Source organism: Pseudorasbora parva, chromosome 5 (genome assembly GCF_024679245.1).
Source record: "Pseudorasbora parva isolate DD20220531a chromosome 5, ASM2467924v1, whole genome shotgun sequence".
Taxonomy (NCBI): Eukaryota; Metazoa; Chordata; class Actinopteri; order Cypriniformes; family Gobionidae; genus Pseudorasbora; species Pseudorasbora parva.
Genome location: NC_090176.1, coordinates 18,663,962 through 18,691,347, shown reverse-complemented (window position 1 = coordinate 18,691,347; position 27,386 = coordinate 18,663,962). Strand labels below are relative to the sequence as shown.

General features: G+C 42.6%; 1 protein-coding gene across 1 annotated transcript in view; it reads left to right on the top strand.

Annotated features, from left to right (window-relative positions):
* Window positions 1–27,386, top strand: part of col4a2 (collagen, type IV, alpha 2) — a 150,471-nt gene that overhangs the window by 29,009 nt on the left and 94,076 nt on the right. The window contains exon 4 of the mRNA XM_067443427.1: window positions 25,326–25,406. Coding sequence (XP_067299528.1) covers window positions 25,326–25,406 — 81 coding nt within the window. The remainder of the gene's footprint in view (window positions 1–25,325; window positions 25,407–27,386) is intronic.

Sequence of the window (27,386 nt, the reverse complement as noted above, 5' to 3'; positions counted from 1 at the left end):
TATCAAATCACAATCCTACTGACTGTCTGCAGCTGGTGATGTCATCACCGTGCGACCGGGAAGTATAAAAGGGCACCGTGCCAACATGACGCTATCCGCTTCGTCTGAAGGGACTGTGGGCAGGCACACCTTGAAGCATGGCCATGTGACGCAGCGTCTCGTTCCCTGTTGTCAGGGAACTAAGGTTACATACATAACCGGGGACGTTCCCTTTCGAAAGGGAACTCGCGCTGCGTCAGCTGACGCTACGGGGAACGATATACCCACGCCGCCATGCTGAGGGGAGTGCACGCCCCTTACTGGCAGTGAGAACTGCCTGGACGAGTGTTCGCAGGAAGTCTGAAACACTCCCCCTCTAGCCACACAGGCTGCCAGTGACATCATTCCCTACGGTCATAGCCCAAGCTATATGCCTAAGAGAGAACCTAAACAAGTTTTAACTGAGGTTTCCTACTCTCGGCTTGCTCGAGGGCCTGGGACCTACTACTTCGAAGGAAGGAGTCCCTTAAGGGAATGTGGCTAGGGGACCCGAGGGCGCCCCAGCCATCACTAATTCGGGAAAAACCTTCACCGAATGCCACCAGGGAGGCCTCACCTGGCATCACTTCTGTGGGACACCCCAGCTTGGCCAACCCTGTCTGTCAAAACAGAGCCTCCAGACATCGCTCTTACTCATGAGCATCCAGACTGAGGGACTGCAAAGTGGCAATGTCCTCCTCAGACCGGAACTCGGAGACGGGAATCCTGGAGAGCAGTACTCAGCTTAGTGCTTCTTACCCTTGCCATCGAGGGGAGTCTCTTCTGCTCGATCCTAGGATCTACTGAACACATTTATTACAGGGGTGCTCAGGAGGCCTAAAAAAGGCCTATGGACTGATCTACCCGGGAGGCCCCGAGGTGGGCCTGCCCGTCTGATCAGACTCAAGCGGCCGTAAGCTCACAGACGACCCTCAATGAGGGGAGCACTTAAGCCAGCTTGGTAGGTAAACCATGCTGTAGGCAAGCCAGTCCCTGTCCTGAAGGGACTGCGCAGCAGAAACGGAGTCTCGTCGTGCTAGGGCATGAGCCCGCCCTTGAGTTACACCGGCACAGGCCGGGACCCACCGGCGGGCAGCCGCTAGCTGTCAGCACAAAGCCAGTTATACGTTTCCGCTTAGGGGAACCGTTTCCCCTCCAGGGAGGCCAGGGGGCGCCTCTACCTGGCACCGTTAGTGCTAGCTGTTAAGAGCCGTAGGAAGGTGGCTTTACTGGTTCCTCAGGGGGCCCATGAGGCTATAACGCCAGAAGCCACCCATGCTAATGGCTAGCTTGTCACCGAGACCTGGTCCGGGAATCCCTTCCCAAAAAGGCCTGAAAGGCCTGACAGCATAATACACTGGCCTACCGAGCGTCCCAGCTCGGGGGCTCACCCTCAGGCGGCCTGGAGCGGCCTACTTCCTGCCAGCCAACGTGCAAACTGTCGGGAGTTGCTGTGTTCCCGGGGCTCGCCTCCAGGGAGGCCTGTTTGATGCCTACATACAGTCCGTTCTTTTAGGGCGGCCTGGAGAGGCCTATTGCCGAATGGCAGTTCCCTATTAGATTGGTGACGAACGGTGCTTATCCGATGGCAAATCCCACCGGAAACCCCACAGGGCCGGGAAACGACCCTAGGACGGCCTGAAGCGGCCTGTCCCTGATAGCAAACCATGCTAGCCGCCTGGCTAGCACCCACGCACACTGTTGCAAGACCTGGGAACTGGGTCTCACCCTACAGGAGGCCTAAAGCGGCCTAGATCCTGTCAACCAATGGTCGGAACCCTAGGTCACCCCCTCAGGGGACGCCATGTGAGGCGTGCTGAAACTCAGCGAGCCCTCAAAAGTCGGGCTGACAGTGGCTGTCTGCTGGCTGATGAGGACTGGATATCCAGTCACTACCTGGGGACTCATCCCCAAGGAGGCCGTAAGGGGCCTACTTATGACGAGGTTTCTGCTGCAGCCGACATCGTGGCCCATGTGATCCGGGGAGGGTTCTCCCCAACGATGGAACTCACCGGCAGGGAGGCCTACTGAGGCCTACCACCTGACCCAGAGTTAACTGCCCGGACTGCCTCGGCTGGCGTCTCCCGCCAGCCAGCCTTCTATAGTCGGTCCGCCCCAGCGGCCCATAGAAGCCTTCTGCGACGGCGCAGTCTCCCAGGCAGCACCTACCAGCGTGGACCTAAAACACAATGCCCACAGCAGTGCACTCAGCATAAAACGCCTTGAACCCTCTAAAGCGAGGGGAGTACAACTTACACCACCTGCCTCCAGGGTGGCCGTCTGGTCGTCCAGCGGTCCGCCGTCCGTGCAAGGGCGTCAGCCGTGACAGTGTCTCGGCTCCAGGGGAGCATCCTACCAACCATTGCTTTCCGAAGGTTGCGAAGTACAACTCGACCCGAGCCCTAAAGGTGAAGCAGAAGACACAGAGCAAAAAGTGAAAGATATTGAACACACACAACCAAGCCGCACTAGCTCTGGGGGGCGGGGCTAGCAAAACCAGTCTAACTGCGCACCGCGAAGAGACGCCTACCCCGTCCCCACGACCACTGGCTGAGTCACGATTCATTCTGCTATACACCTTTTTGCATTAATAACAACCCCCAAATGCAGAAGGGGGGTGGGCATTGGCCGGACGACCCTAACTGCGGGGAGGCCAGATAGGGATACAAAGCTCCTGCAGGACTACCGATAGGAGCCCGGGGCAACTGCCAGGGCGATATGCCACCGCGAGACACCACCGCCATCCCATCAACAGTCTAGGCCAACTTGATGCACTACATCGGTCTGATAATCCCACAAACAACGGCCCTAAAAAGGGCTGGGACAGACCTTACTGCAGTTCATGCGCTAGCCTAACCTCACATATTCATCTAGATATTTCACTAGCAGAGGTGCCAACGCTACCCAGAGGTGGCTACAGCTAAAAAAGTTCGCCAGGAGAACATACGTCAGTTTATATTGCCGCTACATGCCCGTGGCATGTGCGGTGGCCTCAACTGCTCATATTACACATATCCAGAAGAGAAACAGCCTTATAAACTACTGTTGCTACACTAGCAAACATACAGCCTACATAAACACACTGTGTTTATACAAACATCGTTCTAGCCACCTTTACCGGGGAACTACAGGCCCACATCTCCAACTGTTACATTACTTCACTCTTTTGTAGACAAAATAACCCTCAGGGAAGCATAGAGTCCAAACATATGGCATTGAAAAGAAGAATGTTTGCCCTAAAAGGGGACTCACCCGCTGTCTTCAGTGCCTCATCGCTTCATGTAACATGCATGCTTCGGCGCACTAACCTGAGGGTGGGGCGCTCTCACACACCGCTCGCTCATCATCGCCGCGCGCGGCCTGGTGTAAAGCGCGCCCGGGGAGAGAAAGGAAAACAACAGAAAACAAAGGGGACACAACCTCACGTTCTCCGCGCCCTCGGGGGCGGAGACTCACCACCTCGCTTCCGGCGCTAGAAGCGGTTCTTCTCCCCGATGTCCCTCCTCCTGTTGCGGGTGTCCCGCCTCTTCCACGTCCTACTCCTCCACGGAGGGGGCGCACGAGAGGCCACGCTACTGCATTGGCCCATTTTTTCTTCTTTGTTGATGATCCTTGGATCTTGATGGGCCAGGGACACCCTCCGTTCTATACGCCGCTGAGCGCGCCCTCGCCTCTCTGAACCTTCCCCGCACCGCCTCGACGGAGGTGCCGAAAAGCTCAGAGGGCGAGACCGGGGCATCGAGGAGAAAGGCCTTTTATTTCACCCCGATGTCCACTAGGTTCAGCCACAGATGCCTCTCCGTCCGATGGCGACTGCTATGTGTTTGGCCGCCCAGGGAGAGAGATCCGTGGTGAGGCACAACTCAGCCATCGCATCAGGGGGAGACCCTCCCTTTGATCGAGGTCCCTCAGCAGATCAGTTTGATAAGCCTGCAGCACAGACATCGTGTGCAAGGCCGCTGCCGCCTGACCCGCCGATGTGTATGCCCTGCCATTAAGACGTGAAGTCGTCTTTTAATGGTTTCAATGGCAGGGCTGGAGCTCTTAGTGTCGATGGCCGCCCGGACGCTAGATAGTTCGCGAACGTTTCGTCGATGGGCGGCATCGACACATACCCTGCCTCGGCCAATCCCCCGACATCAGCAAAATTAAAACGCTGATGTCGATGGATTGGCGCCGAGTAGGGTTTCTTCATGCCCCCATGACCTGCTCGTGAAGGTCGGGGAGGAATGGAAGGCTCCCGGGAGCTGGGCGGCTATGGTCGGGGAGAAACCGATCGCCCAATCTGTCAGGGCGGGCGGTCTCTCCCCTGGCTCTCTGCCACGGCAGCTGAAGTCTCACGCCGCGCGCCCTATCACATCCAGCAGCTCCCCATACACGGGGCAGGATGGCTGGGAGGATTTGGCCTCAGCCTCATTTTCCTCCTCATCCACAGCCATCCTCTGATCGACTGGAAAAGCATGGGCTGACGAAGAGGAGGAGTCTCCATCCGACTCCTCCTCCGTCAGCCTGCTCTCGCGACCTGGCTGATCGTCTGCGAGCACTGTGTTCTCCAGACGATGAGCCAGATCCATCTGGGAGCCCCAGGACAAACGGCGCCGCTCAGCCTCGGCATGAGCGGGACCGCTCCCAGATGCTGGCTCTTCTTCCCTCGAGAAGAAGGCCAAGCGACAGTGGAGCGTCCTCAGCGGAAAACGCTCGCAGTTTGCGCAGGAAGCCCCCTCGAGAACCTCCCACGCGTGCTCTTCCCCCAGGCAGAGCACACAAAGGGTGTGTGTGTCCTCAGGTGTGAGAAACCTGGGACACGTATCAGTGCACTTCCTGTACGCTCCCTTGGATTTACGTGCACTTCATTTTAGAAAGACTTTCTAGCGAACCAGATAAAACAGTCCCTGAAGACGAAAGGATAGCATCATGTTGGCACGGTAACCTTTTATACTTCCTGGTCGCACGGTGATGACATCACCAGCTGCCGACGGTCAGTAGGATTGTGATTTGATAGCGATTTCAGACACCTGTCATGCTGAAGGCGTTCCCCGTAGCGTCAGCTGACGCAGCGCGCGTTTCCTTTCGAAAGGGAACACCAATCACCAAACTTTTTTAATAAAACATCAAAATCTAAACCTGTTAAAGGGTTACTTAAGCAATTAGCATTTGGCTTTGTATCAGTAAAAATACTTTTTTACTAATACAAAGTAAAGTAATTGACAGTGGTTCAACCTACGCATGGGCGGTGGGGTCGCACTCACAGCTCAGCTGGCAGCTGCAGGCATTCATGTTAATGGAACGGTATAGAGCAAAGTAAGTGTTTAAACTTCTCAAATTAATTCCTATGAAATTTAAGCTTCCAAAAGCATGAACTGAAAACGCGCCAAACTGAATGCTTGCTGTGAATGTATGCTGCGAGCGTGGTTGTGTTTACCTCAGCTCTCATCAGAAGAGCTCATCAGCTCATTCATGGCGATTAATGTAATCTAACTCCTGCAGCATTTGTGGTGGGACACTCTCGCGGCGACTCACTCATTATATTGAACAGACATATTCAGTTTTTAATTGTAGTGTCTGTTCTCTAACTGAACTGATTTTATGAAAATTAATGCTGTGGGCAAATGATCCAGTAATCTAGTAGCGGTGGCTTTGGGAGTGGCCTCGCAGGGCAGCGAAGCATTCTGGGAATTGTTGTCTTTCATCCCCATGAGACAAATACATTTTCTGTCTTTTCTCAGTCTAGAAATCACCAAATTCAAAAATAATTTCACATTTCTACTAAATCAATGACTCAGTTTAAATACAGATTCATCTTCCCAGCGCTGACAGCTTTCAGGGTTGGAACCAAACTCTGCTGGACAGTGCCTCACTAGGACTGAACTGAGGAAACCAATGGTGTAATTGTACCCAAAAGACCAATTGTGTACCTTTAAAGGTACAGTTAGACATTTTATTCCCCAAGGAACAAAACTGTACCTTTTTTTCTGAGAGTGTAGCTTTATGTGCCAAACAGGCAAAAATACTTTCAGGTGAAACAGCAGCACTTGATCGTCAGTAATATCACGATCACTCACCTAATGTCAAAAAGTATAATTTTAATAATATCACTTATTTCTTCAGATGACATTGAACCTATACCTCCATTTGAAGACCAGGAACCTCAAAATGTGAAAAGGCAGAAAACCCTTGAGTTTGGCATATTGATGGTCAACGCTATCTCTGGAGCCTGATGGCAAAAAGCCTCATTGTTAATGAAAACACTTAATTCACCCAAAATTTTTAATTCTGTCATCATTTACTCACCATCATTCCAAACTTGGAAAAATTATTTTCTTCTGCGGAACACAAAAGAATATATTTTGAAAAAGTTGGTAATCAAACAGTTGCTGGACCCCCTAACTACCATAGTATTTTCCCCCTATTATGGAAGTAATTGAGGTCCATCAACTGTTTAGTTCCCTATATTCTTCAAAATATCTTCTTTTGTGTTCAGTAGAAGAAAAAAAATAATACAATTTTGAAACCACTTTTAATGTTGTGAACAATGTTAAGGTTATACTTATAATTTTTGTAAAATCCTTATTAGGGATGCACCGAATCCAGATTTTTGAGGTTCGGCCGAATACCGAATCCACTGGTTAAGATTCTGCCGAATCCGAAACCGAATACCGAATCCAGCTCCCATCCTCAGTCCATTATCCCAATAAAGACATTAATGACATAAATAACGTCCATAGCAGTGTATTTTTAATTTAATTTTTAAAAAAAATTAAAAAGGGCAACATTATGCAAGGATGACTGTGCTGTATTGCTGTCTCTAGATTCCTTCATGCACAACTCTTATTCTCTCGGATGGGAAGTTCGGTTCTTTTCCGCGAAACGGTTCTTTTGGACAGTTCGTTTCAATGAACCGGTTAAAAAACCGGATCACCGGTTCTTGTACGTCCTTACGTAATGACGTCATTTCTATCATCCCGGCGGATGAAAATACAGTCAAACACATTCATATAAAGTATTTGTAATCAAAACTTAGTATAGTAATAATTATTATTGTCATCATCATCATCTTGGATACGTTTTTTAATTCATGTTTTGCAAAAGCACTCAATACAGCCACTCTCGTGCAAACACTGATGTTTTACACAGATTAAACTAACATAGACATAACATAAACTTACACAAATCCTTGGTTCACCTGTGCTCATATATTATCAGCATCAGTTTTCTGAGAGAAACAGCAGCCGTCCCACTCCGAGAGAAACAGTTCTGTTCAAGACGGCGCTATCACACTTGCAGTATCTCAGCTCACCGGTTCTTGCCACCACGAGACAAATCGGCATTGCAAATTGAACATGTAGCTCGACTTGAATTGCCTTCTTGTGACTGAAAGTACTGCCAAACAACACATTTTCTGTTCACAAGTTCCATTTTCACTTTCTCACAGCCTACTGCATTCGAACGGTCCACCTAGTAAACACGTTGCCATAATCAACCGCGGCATCATCGACCAGTATCGTGTGCAAGCGGGTTCGGTTCGGTGGAAAAAAATTCCAAGGTTCGGCAGAAACCGAACCCAGTCAAAAAGTCCAATATTCGGCCGAATCCGAACCCGAATCCTGGATTTGGTGCATCCCTAATCCTTATGCTAGAAGTGGGAACTCAGATCAGAGACCTGAGACCTCGACATAAGAGAGAAGTCTGAAAACCATTGATTCTGGCGGCTTAGACTTTTCATTCTGAATTGCAACAGCTTGCCCATTGCTATAAAATATATTGTTAATCATAAAGCTTAATGCTTTAAAAATCATTTTACTCTTAATTCAAAAAGCTCACCATCAGAAGTGGGATTTGAGCCACGTCTCCATTTGACCCAGAACCTTCATTTTAGAGCAAATATCTTAATGTCCCTTAACACCATGTCTACATCAGACGCGAGCAGCACGATGCAACAAAAAACTATATAACCCATTGCAATCAGTGATGTTGTCTTCACGGGATGTCACGCGACACAATGCGATGCGACACGAAAAATCCCTGACAAAACGCCTCGTTCTGTTTATGATCTACTGACATAAAAATGCTTTGTAACCGTCGCTTTGTCACGTCCAGTGTAGACAGCTTCTAATCTGTTGTGGCACAGAGCAACACATCAATGTTCGCGTCCGGTGTAGACATGGTGTAAGCCCCATGATTTGATGAATCATTTACTGTATGGCATTGGTGCAAATGCTGCATGTCAAGGTACTGGCTGAGAATAAATTAAGTACGATTTTGTCAGATCAGTGCAGATCAGTGCCTGGCCTGCCTGCCCCTGTCATAGTCTGTCGGAGTTTGTTTTGGGCGTTTGAACATGCTGAATGAGCTTTAGAATATCTGAGAAGTGACATGTTGTCATGTGGTGGCTGTCGGCCTTGGCCTGAGTCTGTCGGTGCAGTTTGAATTGGGCCTTAGGTTTCCTGCCACAGACATAACATACTTGTGTGCGCACATGCAACATTAATCTGATCTTCGTAATTAAACTTTTTTTTTTTTCTTCATGGTTCACGGTTACTCAGAGTGCACTCATAGGGGCCGTCTACACAACCGTTCTCCCAGCATCCTCAGCTTTCTTTCTTTGTCCATGGTAGATGGGATGCTGGCGCACTGTCTCAGAAGAGGCAGATCCTCTGAGCCCCTGATAAGACAGGGTAGGTTACAAAAGTCAACGTCTGAAAGCCAAATTAACTGAATTTACTACTTCAAAGGAGCATTAAAGCAATGTACTTACGGGATATTCACCAGAAACCATATTGAAAATAGAAATTAGTGTATCATTTAGAACACTATATGAATTTGACTGTAATTTTAAACCAGTTTAATGCATCTTTGGTGAATATTTGGGATCGCATTGGGATCACAATTGGGAAAACGCCACAGTTACTACCACTTCCAGCGCCCTGCGGGAGTCCCTTGGACCCCGACTCCACGGGCGGGGAATTTCCTGCAGGGAGAGTCACACTGCCATCCCACAAGACCCAATCAGTGGACTATTGGATAACGCTGGAAGCGTGCCCCTGGAGGCCGCTGCGGAAGCCACATTCCCCCGAAGGGGATAACATGTGGAAATTACATGTATGGACTGGCCGCTGGCAGTACAACATACGGGAGTCCCAGGGGCGGCCCCGGCCCTGTTGGGCGGGGGACAGTCACAGCACTGAGACGGCAGAGCGGGCTCTGCCAAGGGAAAGACTCACTTTAGGGAGCCGTACCGTGGAAAATACACAAATGGGACTAACGTGGGGGTCACTACATATGGAACCCAGCCTAACACAAGTTCCACAATGCATACGAGTGTTAGACCTGCCGCCAGACGCTCCGTCACGTCTGACTGCCGCGGGTTGCGGAGGACTCGACAGGGTTCGCCAACTGGGGAACTCGACTGGAGCATATAAGCGCACGTATCCGTTCCCTGAGGAAGGGAGGGGCGCAGCAAGCCGACACTAGCATGGGCACTTCGGTGCTACCGACTATGAGAAGTGAGTACACGGGAAGATACCGGTTCTACGCGTAGGCTATAAAATCTAGCGAACGTGTTGGGTGTCGCCCAGCCTGCAGCTTTACAAATATCTGTCAGCGAGATGCCATGAGCCAGAGCCCAGGAAGAGGCTACAACCCCTGGTGGAGTGGGCCCTAATCCCGAGCGGGCAGGGCACGTCTTGGGACTCATACGCCAAGACAATGGCATCCACTATCCAGTGGGCCATCCTCTGCTTGGAGACAGCCTTTCCCTTCTGCTTTCCTCCCTAACAGACGAAGAGCTGCTCTGAGGTCCTAAAGCTTTGCGTTCTGTCCGCATAAGTCCGAAGTGCTCGGACAGGACAAAGAAAAGCCAGGGCTGGGTCTGCCTCCTCTGAAGGCAGCGCTTGCAGGCTCACCACCTGGTCCCGGAAGGGAGGGGTGGGAACCTTGGGCACGTATCCAGGCCGGGGTCTCAGGATTATGTGAGAGTAGTCCGGCCCGAATTCCAAGCACGATTCGTCGACCGAAAATGCCTGCAGGTCCCCTAGCCTCTTGATAGAGGCCAATGTCGTCAGGAGTACTGCATTTAGAGACATAATTTTTATTCTCCACTGACTGCAAAGGCTCCACTGACTGCAAAGGCTCAAAGGGAGGTCTCTGGAACCTGACGATCAGGTCGTGCTTCCCCAAATACTTACCTTCTACTAGTTTGTGATGGGCAGCGATTGCGGCCACATACACCTTGAGGGTGGGGGGAGACAGCCTTCTCTCCAACCCGTCCTGTAGAAAGGAAAGCACGGCCCGACCGAACATCTTCGGGGGTCTGTGCGATGAGAAGAGCACCAGTCGCCGAACAGGTTCCACTTCAACGCATAGAGGTGCCTCAAAGAGGGAGCCACCTGTGGGCACTGGGTGTGGTGTGTGTGTGTGTATGTAATGCAATTTGCTCAGTTTCTCAGTTTGCTGTGAAAACAGCAGCTCTCTCAGCAGCAGTGAGATTGAGGTCGCGCTGTCTTGTGCCGTCTGGCCAACACGAGCAATTTCCCCTGGCACACGCTTTCTCTCTCTCTCTCTTGCTAGATAGAAGGCAGTCAGATGCTTCATCAACACCGTTCGGCTCCGAAGTAAATGACAACAGTGCTTGGCGATCGTTTCCGCTTTAAACCCGCGCAGCGGGGCGGGGTGCGATATGCAAAGCACGCACGCCAATGTTCCTTGGCCCGTTTTCTATATCTCGAAGCTGATAGGGGCTCCCAGATGTGATCCCAATTCGTCGGTCTAAGTCCGAAGTACGTTGAACGTGACCGACTGAAAGGGAACCATGAACATTTCATAGTGGTTTCAAAATGTTGAATGGTCGTGTGTGCTAATATAAACAACACATTTTAGTATTAGTTGCTTGTTTATAGTGTAAGTTTTGTGATTTAACATTTCTTACTACATTGTTGTTGTCTGTTGGTCTATGTATTTGGTAATTAGTCATGTAGTTGAGTTAGCCAAAATAAACCCCATCAGGCATATTTAAGACCCCTCTGTTCCATGTTGGCCACCAGCCCTTCAAGGGCTTATTTTACCTTAATTAAAAACTGTATAATATCTGTACAATATCTGTATAATATATCTTACATAATTCCTCAAAGCATGAGGGACTCTAAATCATGCAGCGATACTATGATTTTCACAGGATTAAAGCTCAGTGGGGTGATTTTAAGATTTGATTGTGTCAGCCTTTTATTGCTAATGTGGCTCTGCTCTGGACTGGGGGCTTATGGGTAAATCCTGTCTCTTTACATAGCTGAGATAGCTTTCTGAGTTATGTGTTATGTATTTCTGAGTTATAACTGTGTTATGCTTATGATAATAAGATGCATGATAAAAAATACCAGTTTGTAATATATATAGCAACGTAACTGATTTTGTATAGTTAATATCAATGATACCGGTAGCCTCAAGTTACAAACGGTTCTTCTTACATCAAAGTCAGCATGACCGATTGTTAGTTTTGATTTCACTGCGACTTTAAAAATAAAGTGGATATCACAACATGCCATACGTGTACTTTGTCATAAACACAAGCATGCAGATCCAGTCATTGGTTGTTTGTGTGGTAGAATCCTATCACATGGTAGCATGCATTATGCTACACAAGAACATATGTGTATCAGCTGGACGTCATGCAGAAATGCTGAAGAAACTCATAAAGTGTGCTGGTATTCTGAACTTAACAGCCCAGCTGCTGCTCACACTCCCTCAGACATGTGAAACAGCACAGTCCCACTGAACTCCCACTGACCTGTGCGAGCAACACACACGAACGCACACACACACAGACATGTACACGCATACACACAGGTCACATTCCGCTCTCATAGCAACTCATTATAAAGTCCTTTAATTGGCAGGAGGTATGGAGTCCTCCTCCAGCTCAGTCCGTCATGACTTTCTCTGAATCTTTGGGTCTCCTTCTATTAAGTAATTACAGGCAGAAGCATCATACCCCTTTAAACTGAAAGTACATTTTGATTGTAACTCTACAAATAAAAAAATTATTGGAATGTCACTGTTCCAATTGTATAGCCACAAGACAAAAACCACATGTGTGTGTGTAAAATAACCTTCTCTGTGTAAAGTTACATCCAATTTTACAATGTCATTGTCATGACAGCATAATGGCTAAAATGTCCACAAAAATTATGTGTAAAAACAGCTCAGATAATACAAAGAATTATATATTTTTTTATATGAAATGTAATGTTCAAGCTCTATATTTCTGCTTTTAAATACTTCAAATTTGCTCCCATTTATTTACATTTTATGTCCTTCAAATTACCATTTATTTTGTTTAAGAACAATTGAAATATTTGATGCAGAAACAACAACAACAAAAAACACTACGCTCCTGTGTGCATGCATCTTAAACCGCGTGTGAAACATCATGCTTTCACGTTTTTTTAAAAAGTTTATATGACAATTATAACGGTATCTTTTCAAAACTTAACACTGATGCCATGCAAATCAATGGCCAGAACGCAGCATATATTTCCTATTTAGGTTGAAAAAGATGTCGTGTAAGTGTCCCCAAAGTAAATAACTATTATCGTTTTTTTTTTTTTTTTCGTTTTTTTTTTTTTTTTTTTACACCAGAAGTGTTAATCAATCCAAAACTTACTTTAGCTGAACAATAACCTTTTTCTAGAGCTGCTATTCAGCCAAAACAATCTATTTTCCATTACTGTTCTTTTATCACTGTAGAGCTGCTTTGAAAGAATCTGCATTGTAAAAAGCACTATAAAAATAATAGTGATGCCATTATTCAGTCAATTTGAGTTTATTCTTTTAATCTCTTTTAAAATAAAATTCCCTTATTCCCTATTTAATTTTTTTTCTTCCTTAGTTGTGTCTCATCATATATCGGGTACCAATTGAGCCCAAAATGTAGCTTTTTATGCCCCCAATGACCAAAAAGTAGAAGAAAAAGGCAGAATGAATGAAAGATTGAAGAAGTTAGAAGGATGGCAAAGAAACTGAAATGTAAATTGGAGAGGAAGTGATCAAGTGTTGCTTCAGAGGGAAGTTTTTCTGCGGTTCGCATGGCTGTATAATGATAGTGTTGTTCAGGAACAGCTTTGCGCCTGGCCTGAATAGTAAATAAGAGCTGGGAACTAAACAGTTTTGTTGTACAGCATCTGTTGCGAGATAAATTTATTTACTGTGAAGAGATTGCAAATTGTATTCAGTCTCTTGTTTTTGAGGTTACTAAAAAAGCAGAAACAACATCCTGTCAGTTGTGACCTATAGGGGTTAGCACACATGCTTTGACGCATTGAGCTATAGTGCTTATGCGGATGATGTGAGTTTGAATCTGTCGCACAAGATGTCTGGTTACTGTGTTTCCTCAAACTGTAAAACACGGCCAATAGCTAAAAGTGTCACCAAACAACACATTTAATCTTATTTAAATGATTTATATGAAAATGCTATTTTTGTTAAATAAAATATAATCCTGAAAACCCTTGTAAGACTTAGGGCCCTATTTTAACTATCTAAGGGTGTACTCACACTAGCCAGTTTGAACCGTGCCCGAGTGCGTTTGACTACCAAAGCGCGGTTCGTTTGACTAGTGTGAGTGCTCCGAACCGCGCCCGGGCGCGGCACGATTAGCCGGCCCTGGCCCGCTTGGAAGAGGTGGGTCAGAGCACGGATCAGTTGGACTCGGGCGCGGTTCACATGCAGTGTGAGCGCTAACCGTGCTGGAGTCCGTAATCAAAGCTGCAAAGTCCTTGCTGCACTTCAGCTGGTACCTTGCAAACATCATAATACGAGCAGCACGATTACGTGAACATTTTCGCGCCACTAAGGCGACACATCTGATTAACAACGGGGTGTGAGAGGGCCACCGTGGACCAAACGACACAAAATTATCCACAAAGAAAACAGAGCGATGGACATTGTGTTCAGACTCAGAGAGCACCGCTCTTTCTGTTTATCCCGAAACCGTCGCACCATAATGACGTAAGCGTGCTCCGGCACGAATGCTGAAACCCTATCTGAGTGCAGGCCAGCGGGGGAGTGGGGAGGGGGGACAATCGTACTCGGGCCCGGTTCATGGCAACCGTGCCTAGTGTGAGTACACCCTAAGTGCATGGTGCAGGTGCACTTAGGGCTTGTCCTATCCACTTTTGCTAGTTTAATAAAAGAAAAAAATGGTTGTCACACCATGTACATGGTCTAGGGTTGTACCTAGTCTTTTAGGGTGCTTTTACACTTGGTTCAATTGCCTGGACCGAACCTGAGGTCGATTGCACCTCCCTCCCCCTCCCCCTGCCCCTGCTGGACTATGTTCATGTTATATTATTTTTTTGAACTGTTGGTTTTATTAACAAAGCTTCAGTACGTAATGGCACTTGCGTCTATCTGCCGCTAATGCTCTGTAAATGCTCTAAAGAACGCCAAAGATGAGCATAAATTAGATCTACAGCTCTCTGCTTGCAGTATGTCAGTGACGCTCGTCAGTTAAAGGACAAAAACGCACACAAAAACAAAACATTTTACCAAATCATAGTGGTTCACATACGCGATATAGTACTATTGCGTTCCCATCAGCAACGAACCGTACCAGAGTTCACATGAACCGAATAGTCTACACATGAAAAGAGAGCAAAAAGACTAGACACATGTCCAGAGAGGAATCCTTTTATTTTTAATGTTTAAAAATGTTTGTGTGCTGATGCATGTCCCAGTGTGTAATAAGCAGTGTATGTGCATTGTACACCCGTCTATAGGTGCTTATTACTAACGCGCCGTTAACAAAAAAATACTGCGCTATTGACTTTAGACCAGGATTTTGTTTGTTAATGGCGCAGTCGATTTCATGGCGCTGTCGATTTCGTGAATATGGTAACTGCATCAGGCTGAAACTAGCAAAAAACACTTGCATCGTGCCTGGCGAGTCGCATTACGCCGGATGTATAATATCGCCCTTAAGCTTATAACTCATAACACTTGTCCTCTATCATCTTTTTAATCAGGATCCTAAGCCGAGACAAGACCTCAGCCAAGGTCAAAGGTGAACCGGGGGCAAAAAGTCAGTGCTCAGAAAGCTTTCAAGTGATCTGAGATTCTTGACCAAATGGAGTTGGGTCACTGTTCAGGGAGACAGCTGAGTAGTTAAAAGTCCTATTCAGTTACAAAACATCTCATGCCAATAAATGAATCAGTCAGGGTACAGCTCCAGACAGAATGACTTTACACATGTGCAAACATCATCTCTGATCACCATTCATAGCTTTGACATGTACAGTATGTATTTGGGAGTGGTTTGCCATGAGGAAGAATGTGTTTATACTTCACCTTAATGTTGTTTTATGTCTGTAAACTGAGATTCCATTTCAAGGTCTTCAATCACTGGATACCTTTTGAACACAACAGCTGTTGAACTTTCCTATAGGCCATTTCAAAAATGTAATGTTTTATGTTTACAGTAATATTCAGTAGCTATCACAAATTGTATAGGTAGTGTAGTGCATTTATGTGTTTTAACAGGTATGTACGAAACATAACTGATCATTCCATGATCTTTTGTACATACTAAATTGACAGAAACTGCACCAAAAAGGTCTGAAAATTGATAACTAGCTAAGCAATCTAAGCCGCTGCCATGAGAGGATATCCTAAATTCCAGTCAGGATTGACAGCCATTAGTATATTTACAGTGAAATGTCTAAACCCTATTTGCAATGTTCACAAGGAAATCTTGGTTATCTGTTAGGTATTGGCTAATGGTTCAGGACAAAAACTAAACAGATTTAAAATTCCTGTTTAAATCATCTAACAATCCGCCGTGTGTTTGGTATACAACAACAACTTAATGCTTAATGACGCATCAGAGAATTAACTACACATGACTGTTTCCCCAAACCATAGCAACTTAATTGCATATCTGTAGTTCAAACCATGTTGGTTCAGATATGTTTAGCAACACTTTCATATGGGGGACACATATTCACTATTAACAACCACTTAGCCTAAATAAATTCCTAATTTACTGCTTATTAATACTTAATACGTTTTTGTAACGTTTAGGTATAGGGTAGGATTTAGGGATGTAAGGTCATGGATATAAGGACATTTTCCATCTGCTGTCCATCTGGTGTCCCTCAAGACAGATTCTCAATCCAGAAGACACTAGTCCATATTAGAATCCATATTTCATTTTTCACAAAAAAAAAAGGCTGTGAGGACTATATGTACAGTATACGTTCAATACAATGTGCTATCTTAAACGGGTGATGAATTGAGAAATCAACTTTCCAGAATAATAAGCATGTGTAATTCAGTAGCCACACCTACTGACTCATCGGATCACGCTAGCCAGCAGCAATAAACATGCTGAAGAAGATAGCAAGATATTGCGCTATTCCTGATTGCGGAAAAACACAGTCGCTGCATAAGCTTCCTTCGGATCCTAATATTAGGAATGTGTGGTTGACCTTTATTTTTAATGAAGTCCCAGCTAACGTGGGGAAGACATTGTAAGTGTGTTTGCTAGTATTGCATTGCTACAGATCGCTTTGATTATGTCCACGTGTCTAACAGAACATACCTTAGCACGCTGTCAAAGGCTTGAGAATCCTTTATTTGTTGGTTCACTACGATTCGGGATCAGACTTGGACATGTTTGGGACAGGGCTCACAAAGCCCAACGTCCCGGGGCTATGTGTTTTCCAGACGGGGTACCAAAATGTTAGCACGTCGGCAGGCTGGTGAACCTCAAATTGTGAAATAATATTTCTTTCTTGATCTGCGTTGTTCACTCTCTTACATTTTACATTACATTTATGCATTTGGCAGACGCTTTTATCCAAAGCGACTTACATTGACTTGATATTTGAAGGGTTCACACTTATATCCACTGATTGGACGTGCCAAGTAATACAAAAATAATAATTCAATCAATCGCAGGTGGATGAGAGATAAATCATTGTGTTTGTTTGATAAAGACATCAAAACAATCCCTCCCTCATGTGAACTGAACTGACAGGGGAGCTTAAGCTCATTTAATATGCAAATCTAATCCAATCATAGCCGTGGGCGTTTACTTCCAAGTCTCCAGTGCCCATCAAAACCCAGCGTTCAGGAGACAGCCTCAAAACCAGTGTAGAAATAGCCGATTACTTATTCATTATGATATTTTTGAATGTAAAAAACAAACGAACGTCATAAGTTGACCTCAGACAACAGTATCAAAAAATTTAAAAAGCCAGTTTATGACCCCTTTAAGGTCCTATGTCACCCTTTATTTATTTATTTTTTTTAAGATACGATATTTCAATATTTCATCAGTTTAACATTTGACAGCAAATAAAAAAAACAACAAAAAAAAAAAAACATTACAAACCGCTTAACAGACTGTCCATGTCTCCCTTGGTTTCATTTGTGATACATTGTGTGTGTGTGTGTGTGTGTGTGTGTGTGTGTGTGTGTGTGTGTGTGTGCGTGCGTGCGTGCGTGCGTGCGTGCGTGCGTGTGTGTGTGTGTTGCTGATCAATCTTCACGCGGATTTCACTCTCCAGTGGAAAAGGCCTAAAGCATCTGGATCCAGTGTGTTCCAGACACCTGTTAGATGGTTTGGCCAAGGCTGGACAACAGCATTGAAATGATTGTGGGAATAATGGCTACGTGGTAAACCAGAGACTTATGACTGTGGTACATTGTGAACAGCATGAGTCATATTGTCTTTGCGTATACAGACAAACACAGACTTCCATAAATGGATGTTTCTTTCTCTTTATCGTAAGAACGCGTTTCCATTAAAACAAATGAGATAGATATCAAATGAGATTCCTGCCATGTGCCCACAGAGATAAGTAAACATGCGGTGCTTAAGTCATTATAATGTCATCACACTGTCTAACAAACACCACAAAAGTTGATGTCCAACTAGAGATATCAAATGAAATCATGTGGGGGCTAACAATGGCTTCCCAGTGGGAGTCTTATGTAATTTATCCCCACATTTGATACCAATTTTTAATGATGCTTTGATCTATTTGTGCCTTAAAGGTGTCCTTAGTACTGTTTATGTTGTGCAAAAGTAATGATTCCCCTTTATCAGTGTGTTCGTGGAAGAGGAACCGTGAGAGATATTTATCTGAACCTCACTGAACACTCACTCTATAGCATTAAAACTAGTCCGATGGAGTGTGGTGGAGGAAAAAGACACATATCACTGTTATCTGATTCTATTCTTTTTATTAGACACATTAATCTCTCTCACACTAGGCACTTCTTTCATAAAGTCCAGGCTAAGACAAGTTCTAGACTAAACACGAGTTTCTGAATACTGACGCATCACCAGCCTTGTGAAAATGAAGTGAAATAAAAGGCCACTTAAAGAGGGTTTACATACTCTTTTTAAAAACCTTGCATTTTTTTTGCACTTTGTAATATACTATATACATATTAAATATATGTTTTAATAATACTATGTCATGCTTTAATTAAGTATGTTTATTTAGATGTGTAGACTACTAAAGCCTATGTAATGTTTCTTGATTATAATTTTAAATGTAGTGTTGTTATTCAATATCATCTTTACAAATGTGTAATTACAAATATATTGAAGTACATGACATACAAGTTCAATAGAAATGTCTTTAGTGTACCATAAATGCTTAATTGTTAAATTCGGTAATAGAGACAAATAATTAAATATAAATATGTACTTACGTTATACTAACTGTAAGTTAGTCAAAAAGTTCTCTAATCTGCAAATAGCACTAAATATCAATTTAATCTGTAATATAAGTGTATTATTTTTAAGTATATTATTTTCCGAATAAGTACTCTTTTTTAAATATGCAGAAGTGTACTTCTCAGAAGGTTTTTAATACCTAATAAAAATGAACAAAGGGTTATTCATTATGTCATTATTTACAGCATGTGTTAAAATTCAGCATCAAATAGAATAGGTCGCTGAGAGTGATTATATGTTAGAGACCTCTCATCAAATAGAATAGGTCTCTGAGAGTGATTATATTTAATTTGTGTATAATTGTTGAATAATCATTAGAGATAAATGCACAGTTTCAGGATAGTCTGACATCATGGCTCTAGAATGGAGCATAGACTTTCCTCTGTCTCTTATTTAAGAAGCCTTAAAATGTCTTTGAATGAATGAGGCCTATTGAACACTCAGCTTGGATGCCTTTTAAATATGTACCAAAATATGCCTGACAAAACTCTAACATGCTTTTGAGACTGCAGCTGAGTCCGGTTTGTATGGTTGTTTTGAAGCAGATTTTTTTAATCATCAAATGCTCCTGTGAAAAGTCATTTAAAAAGGAAGTGGTAGGGGTAGTTGAGTTTGAACCAAGCTATTAAACCAAGTATAACAACACTTCAACGACGCTAAACAGTGTGTGCATCATTTCCCTTCATGGGTTTATATGAGTGTGGCTTTGAGCTTCATAGTTAGACGGCTGATAGTTCATTCCTTATTAATCTATGACTCTGTTGTGTACTTTCATTGTTGTTTTAGCGGTCAGTGTTGTCTGGGACATTTCTGGCCACTGAAGTTCTAAATCTTTGTCTGTGTTTTTGTTCTCTGTGTTTTTGTCTGGTATTGTTTTTTTGTTTTGTTTTTTTAGACATAGCCAAAGGCCTAACAGACAGCCTTCTGACCTTCCTGCGAAGTCTGAACAGACTCCACACTGACCAAATGCTTTCTGTCATGTGGGCGTCAGAGTATTTAAACATCAGGACATGCTTTTTAGTTAAAAGATATTATTGTTCACTTTATATGATGCTTCCAAGTATGAAAATAATATCGAAGATGGAGATGAGGATGAAGATGGATATGATAACTTGATATGATAACTTGATATGAGCAAGGAGAAAAGGGCTGTCTATGATAGAGAACAACTAAAATAAAAATAAAATAAAAATCTTGCTATATCAGTTGAAGTAAAAGCTGTGACATACATGTGTCGTTTTGCTCACAGCTGATTGGTTCAATCTCGGTTTGAGATCTCTTGCCGAGAACATAACCTGCCCTGGAGCAGGTTAGCCATTGAGTGTAAGTTACTATGGCAATGAACAAGGCTAAAAGCCGAAACAATTTAATGGTGCCTAAAAGCAAGGGTTGGCACAAACTAAACTGAAACATACCTGGCTAGCCACCTAAACCGGCTCCATGGTACAGGCCCCTGATGTTCAGTGTTGCTCATGTTCTCTGGTGTTTTTGTTATTTTGTATTATTTTGAATCTTATTTTCATCAAAGGTGGACAAAGTACACAACTCTATTACTTGAGTAAAAGTAATAGTACTACTGGTCAAATATTACTCCGTTACAAGTGAAAGTTGTAAAAACAGATTTTTACCCAAGTAAAAGTACATAAGTATTTGTTTTCAGAAGTACTTAAGTATCAAAGTACATTTCCCTTATGCCAATGCATTATTTTTTTATTGTTGTATAAATGTCATCATTGTTTCAGCCAGTCAGTGATGCTCCATCTGACATACTAGCATACGACTAACTTAAACTCATTTAAATACTTGTATAAAAGTTACAAAGCTCTTTACAAAGCTGCTGTCACTTTAAGGCCGAATGCACGGATCCAATACACTGATACACTTCTGATACTCTCCCAACTTTACTCTTCTCTTTCTCCCAGACGTTTATATTTTTACTATTTTATAAGACATGCACCAAGTGTATGCCAACTAAACTAATCTTGATTTTTTTTAAAAACTCAAAACATAGTTTCAAAGTATGGCTATGGGTGCACACACTTGTGTCTAAGAACCGTCTTCTTCCAATTTGCTATGAACTGATCAGTGTTCAAAAAAAATTGGGAAAATTTATATGACCCTATAAGAGTGATTCCTGATAGACTGTCTGCAACAACAACAACAACAGAACCTTTTAAAGATGGAAAAAATCATCATCCGACTTTCAGAGCTGCTACAGAAACGACTTTTGACCTAGATAGAAATGTAATGGAGTAAAAAGTACGCTATTTGTCTTTCAAATGTACTGAAGTAAAAGTCATAAGTTTACAGAAAAATAATACTCCAATAAAGTACAGATACTCAAAAAGTATACTTAAGTACAGTACTCAAGTAAATGTACTTAGTTACTGTACACCTCTGATTTTCATTCATTCTTATTCTGCATTTGGATCCAGCTCTCATTTGTTTCTGAATTTGTCTTTGTTATACTTGAACAGCAAGTTAGCACATTAGAATGATTTCTGTTAGATCATGTGACACTGAAGACCCAAAAATTTGACTTTCTTTCATCTGCAGAACAAAAAAATAAGATAGAAGGCTTCCAAAAAATCTTCTTTTATGCTTCACAAGAGGGAAAAAAACAGCATTAGATTGAAATGAGAATATGAGGAGTAATAAATTATGACAGCATTTTTTGGTGAACTATGCCTTATTTGGCTTGGAGAGGGGAACAAGATTGGTAAAGGACATCAAGTTGGGACTCAATCTCGGTTCACCAAAGTTGCTATGATAGAAACCCTGAATTTCTCTATAACGTAACCACAAAGTAGAAATAAGGTCATCATGTTTTCTCCCAACTCATGTACATGCCTTATAGGAATGGATAAAAAGATCATTTGTGAATTATTAACGGTTGTTACTCTTTACCCTTTCTCCTCCAGTGGTTTGATTTCGGAAAGCCTCATGAGTGCACACTCTAGACCTTTTTTTAACAGGTTGTGTCAGAAGCAGGCAAATGCTAATCAGGTCAAAGTCAAAACCAAAGTTTATTTATAAAGCACTTTTTAAAAACGGCATGTGCTGTACACACATACAAGTAAAATATCAATCATACAAACAATCAACAACACAAAGGGAAACAGTGAGACACATTAAAACAATTTAATAAAGCAAATCTCGCATAGTGTCAAATACCAGACTATAAAAATACGGTTTTAGGCTAAGAAGTGTTGGAACATGTCTAATATAGGGAGGCAAACTATTCCAGTGCTTCGGGTCCGCCACTGCAAATGCTCGGTCTCCGCTGCTCTTCAGCTTTGCCCGTGGGACAATTAAAAGCAAGTGGTCAGCAGACCTAAGAGCTCTTAGGAGAGCATACACCTTAATCAGGTCCGGACGATATTTAGGTGCTAAACCATGAAGAGATTTCAAAACAAACACCAAAATCTTAAAATGAATCCTGAAATGGACAGGTAACCCGTGAAGAGAGGTGAGAACGGAGGTGATATGCTCCCGCTTTCGTATACCTGAGCTGCGCGCATTCTGAACCATCTGCAGTCTGGAGAGAAAGGCCTGACTAATAACAATATAGAGGCCATTACAATAATCCAACTGAATTAAGATAGAACTATGCACAAGTCTTTAAACGTCTTTAACAGACAGAAAATATTTCATCTTGGTGAGTTGTCTCAATTGAAAAAAAAACTTGATTTAACTACCTAACTACCGAATTAACTAGAAAGTTAATTTGTTAATCTGATTGGCTTCATCACTCGGTCTCCTCTCCACCAATCAGCCGGTGTGTGGTGAGCATTCTGGCGCAATATAGCTGCTGTCGCCTCATCCAGGTGGATGCTGCACATTGGTGGTGGTTGAGGAGACTCTCCCCTTCTATATTTAAAAGCTTTGAGTGCCTATAGAAAAGCGCTCTATATAAATATAACAAAGTTTAACAAATTATTACCAGAAAGGGTAGTAGAAATGGTAGGATCAGGTAGATCCAGAAATGTATTTAATTGTTCAAATACGACCTTCTCAAATACAATGTTCCAAGGTCTAAAATGAGCAAAAACTGATGACTCCAAATTAGATTTCTTGATTACTGGCTCCACTGGTTTAAAGGCCCACTGAAGTGCCTTGAAACGCGGAGCATTATTCAATGTGTTGATGTGATTCCCTTGAAACAGCTCCAGCTGTAAGCAGCTCCTCCCCTTTTTTAAAACAGCCAATAGCGTTTCCTTAATATCACAGTTTCCTCCTAATCTCTAGCAGTTTATCATCATAATCTCCTGCATATCGCTTTGAAATACAGCATTCTGTGCAGAATTCAAATGGGTCCGATGTGTTTTGTTGTCTGCGCCGACTCGTGCATATGATCCGCTCTGCGCTGTGGCAGTACGTGTGAAACTAATGTGAAACCAGACTCCATTCGCCTCAACTGAAAGCATATTTACACTGTCTTAATTGTTTCCTATCGCATATATAGTGCGCTTTGTTCCATTCACCATGTAGAAAATAGTATGTGTGACCAAGTGACCGTTTTCAGCCGCAGCTTCAGCGTCTATTTATAGTGTAGGTGGCGGGATGCTTCAGATTCTAGAGAGCCTTTGATTGGACGGAAGATGTGACGAGAAGCTGAAGTCCATGGTAATGTCATAAAAATCTGTGATCCGTTTTAGCGGAAGTGAGAGACTGTACGTTTTGAATGCATATATCTCCTAAATGCGAATTTTGTCATTGTCTTGGAACACACCGGCTTATATCTAACCCTAAGGCTAACATAGTCATACTAAAAGCTAAAAAAAAAACTTAATTTTTGATTTCAGGGGGTCTTTAAAATACTTAGGTACAACTCCTGCTGTTAAGAATTTTAGGACCAATAGTGTACAAAATAATATTTTAGAAGACGTGGAGGACCAGGTGATCATCGTCTCAGGCTAGCTGGAAAATGATTTTCCAGGTAGCGGAGGAAAAGGTAATTTTTGTGGGGAAAGCGTGGGGTGGAACAGGATAGAACACAATACTCCTCTCATCATCTGCTATAATCATCAACTATTTAGCAATAAACTGAAACTGGCTAGTCTTACAGTTATTGTTCAAGTTGCCTTGACGTTTGCACCTCTGTTTAGTACTTCATCTTTCCCACCTTCTGTAAGACAATGCTCCCCTAAGGAGCCACTGCACGCATTGTTTCAGGACTAACAGTGCTCAGAGAAAATAGAAGTTCCACACCTTTACCTTATTTAGAGGTTGATATTCGTTACACTATCATCCATCCACTATTTATCCACATATTTGGTAAATATTTTAATGTTTAAAATGAGTACTATAAATCTGAGCATTTGAGAAGGAAGGGCATGCAACTTTAGACTTTCTTCTGTTAGAGGATCACGATTCTGTCTGAGATCTCATTCAAAAAGAATTATTTGTGACTTGAGGAAGGAGGCTCAATGTGGCCTTTGTCAGTTTCTTGTCCAGCATCTCATATCAGGCGAACAAGACAGAATGAATGTCTCTGAAACACTTTTGTCTTGGCCTTAAATGTTTCATGGACACACAGGGGCTGTTTCAGTAGTCTGTGGGCTCAGTGTGTAGGTGTGAGCAGACATACTGCCGTCATAGAACGAGACCCTCCAGAAAAATGAGGTCCCCTCTTTCAAAGAGAATAATGAATAATGTATTCATTAGCTCAATGATTTACAGACCCCCTAAAATGAATAAGTTAATGTATGTTATGAATTAACTTTACTTTATAAATGACTAACTCAGTCTTACTAAAGCATGCTTTGAAGGACATATTTAAAGTAGTGTAATATTCGTTTTTGTCTCAATGAATCCGTGCTTATCGAGTATGCATGGGTTCTTGGCTATTTCTGTATTTGTCGTGCCCACTGGATAGAGGAGTCAGACCAAGACTTCTGTGCTCAGAACTCAGTGTTTATTTTAACAATCTTTCTGCTGTGCCTCTACATCGCACAAAATGTAGATGTGATCAGTCACAAGAAAATTCTCAATTGGAGACCTGATTTTTTTTTTTTTTTTTTTTTTTTTTTAAAGTGTAATGAATTTCCATATTTAAAGATTGAGTGGGTCAGGCATTAGGGTTAAGCAATACAATCTATACACAAAATGTATTTAAAAGCTATCAAAAATAAAGGATGGAGGTATTTTAAAAGCTTTAATGTGGTCTTAACACAAGGGGAAAACAGTTGAAATATGCCACCACCACCCACACATATATACTATACATATATAATATACACACATACACTCACACACACACACACACATCATAGTGTGTTTAGTGACACAATTTGACCAAGCACATCTGCAGAGTCATGCGAGTGTCTGGAACATGAGGGAGATTCATGTCAAGCTGCCACATTAGAAAAACCGACAGTACAGTGACAGCCTCTAGCACAACATCACGACTTTGCAATATTCTTGTCTGTCATTTGTAAGTCTAAATATGCTATGAATCAAATGTACTGTGCCATTTCACATGGCTTAACATTAAGCAAGCTTTTAACACAACCAACTCAATGTGTCATTTAACATTGTATTCACTCTTTTTTCTTTTCTCTCTCAGGGAGTGAAGAAGAGCAGTGGACCATGTGGGGGGAGAGACTGCAGTGGAGGGTGTCTCTGTTATCCTGAGAAGGGCTCTAGGGTAAGTCTTCTAGCCCACCCTAAGTGGCTTTAGCCATCCATTGCTATTGTGTTCAATGTGCCACTATTTGAATATGCACAATGCAAATGCAGAACAATTTGTCAAGAAATATAATAGGGATGGGCATTTTGGTCAGTTTTTAATTTGAGCACTGATTAATTAATATCGTCAAGGAATATATGACTTAAAATGCATATCAGAATATGAAAATATGACTAGAAATGTAACACTGCACTGTAAAAAATTATTTAGAAAAAAAGTTACCTGGTTGCCTTAAAATTTTGAGTTCATTGAAATTAAAATTTTGAGTTAATACAATGAAAATGTTTTGAGATTCGACAACCTTTATTAAAATATTATTAAAAGATTTTGTAAGCATATTGGGTAATTATGTGTGTGTTATTTCTGATGATGCAGTGAAACGTGCCAAATTGTGCTATTTTCATGATTTATCACATATTTTATGTGGTTCAGATACAAAAATATTTTGAGTTTCTATTTATAAAACTAATTTCCTTCATTGTATCAACTCAAATTTTTAATTTCTATAAACTCAAAATTTTAAGGCAACCAGGTTACTTACTTTTTTAAGTTAAACCAACAAAAACCACCACAAATTTTTTACAGTGTGCTAATTATCAATAATGCATAAATGTTTCTGAAGAAAGACACATCAGGTGAAGCTGAAGAGTGATAGTCTGACAAGCCAGACCCAAATCCGAGGGTCGGGATGAACGCAATTTGATATCACTACAACCAACCAGAGCAACGTGAAGCGGAGCTAGTTGACAGATAAAACTTTTGCTGTATCCGGTCGGCAAAACTCCGAACACATCTTCCCTTCTTAACAATGATTTCAGTGCCATTCTTTGTTATTTTCTCAAAGAAAAGCTTAACTCCAAGTCTTCCAGAGTCGCGGTCAAAGCCGATTCGAAAGGCCGCCGTTTGCCAGCTTCTGTGTTTACTAGAAGCACGCAAGCGCAACTCAGCCATCATTATGTTAAGCCCCGCCCACCGACTCTATACACGATGTGATTGGCCTTGACAAGAGGTTAGTTTTTCCAGCTCACAAGTGTATTGAGAGTTGCTAAATGACACTCTCGGCAACATAGATTTGCTGTCGGTAGGGTGCGTCTAGATTTCTAGGCTAGAAGAGTGATTGAACACCAGTAAACTGAAGCCATTTCTATGACACAACAAACAACAAATATTGTACTTAATCCACTTTAGTTATTCAGAAAATAGTGCTGAGATAAAGATATACGTGATATTTGATTGTGTTAAAGTGGAATAGTATTATAGGGATATTAAACAAATTTTAGGTTTAATATTAAGAAATGTGCAGATACTCTAAATAATGCTTCATTATAATATTTATATCAGTAAGTCTCAAGCGATATGTCAGTAAATACATTATGTTAATGGTTTGGGGTATACTTGTTATTTAAATACATTTTGGGATAGATTTTTTTTTTTCACTAGGGAAAGAGCAAAGAATTTAGCTTGACAAGCCAGACCCTCATCAAGATGTTTGGTCTGGGAACTCACCATTGACAGGGCTCAATCCGAGGGGCGGGATAAACGGTTGTCTTTCAGAATCCCTCTGCAAGCAATATGAGAGTGATACAACCAACCAGAGATACGAAGAAGATGAAACGGAGCTAGTTGATAGATTAAACTTAAACTTCGAAACACATCTTTCTTTTTTTTTAAATGACTTCAGTGCCGTTCTTTTTTTTTCTCTCAAAGAAAAGCTTAACCCCAAGTCTTCCAGAGTAAGTGCGTCTAGATTTGTAGGAATTCTCAACATTCTATAGTGTTCTCATTATAATGTTATGTATACTATGGCAGATTGGCACTGCACATCTTTCATCTACTTTATCAAGTGATTTTAGACATCTCTGCACAATTTCCAAGCCATAACGTGAAGCGATTTTAATCAAAACATAGGCCTACTGTTAAGAAAAATATGACAAGACA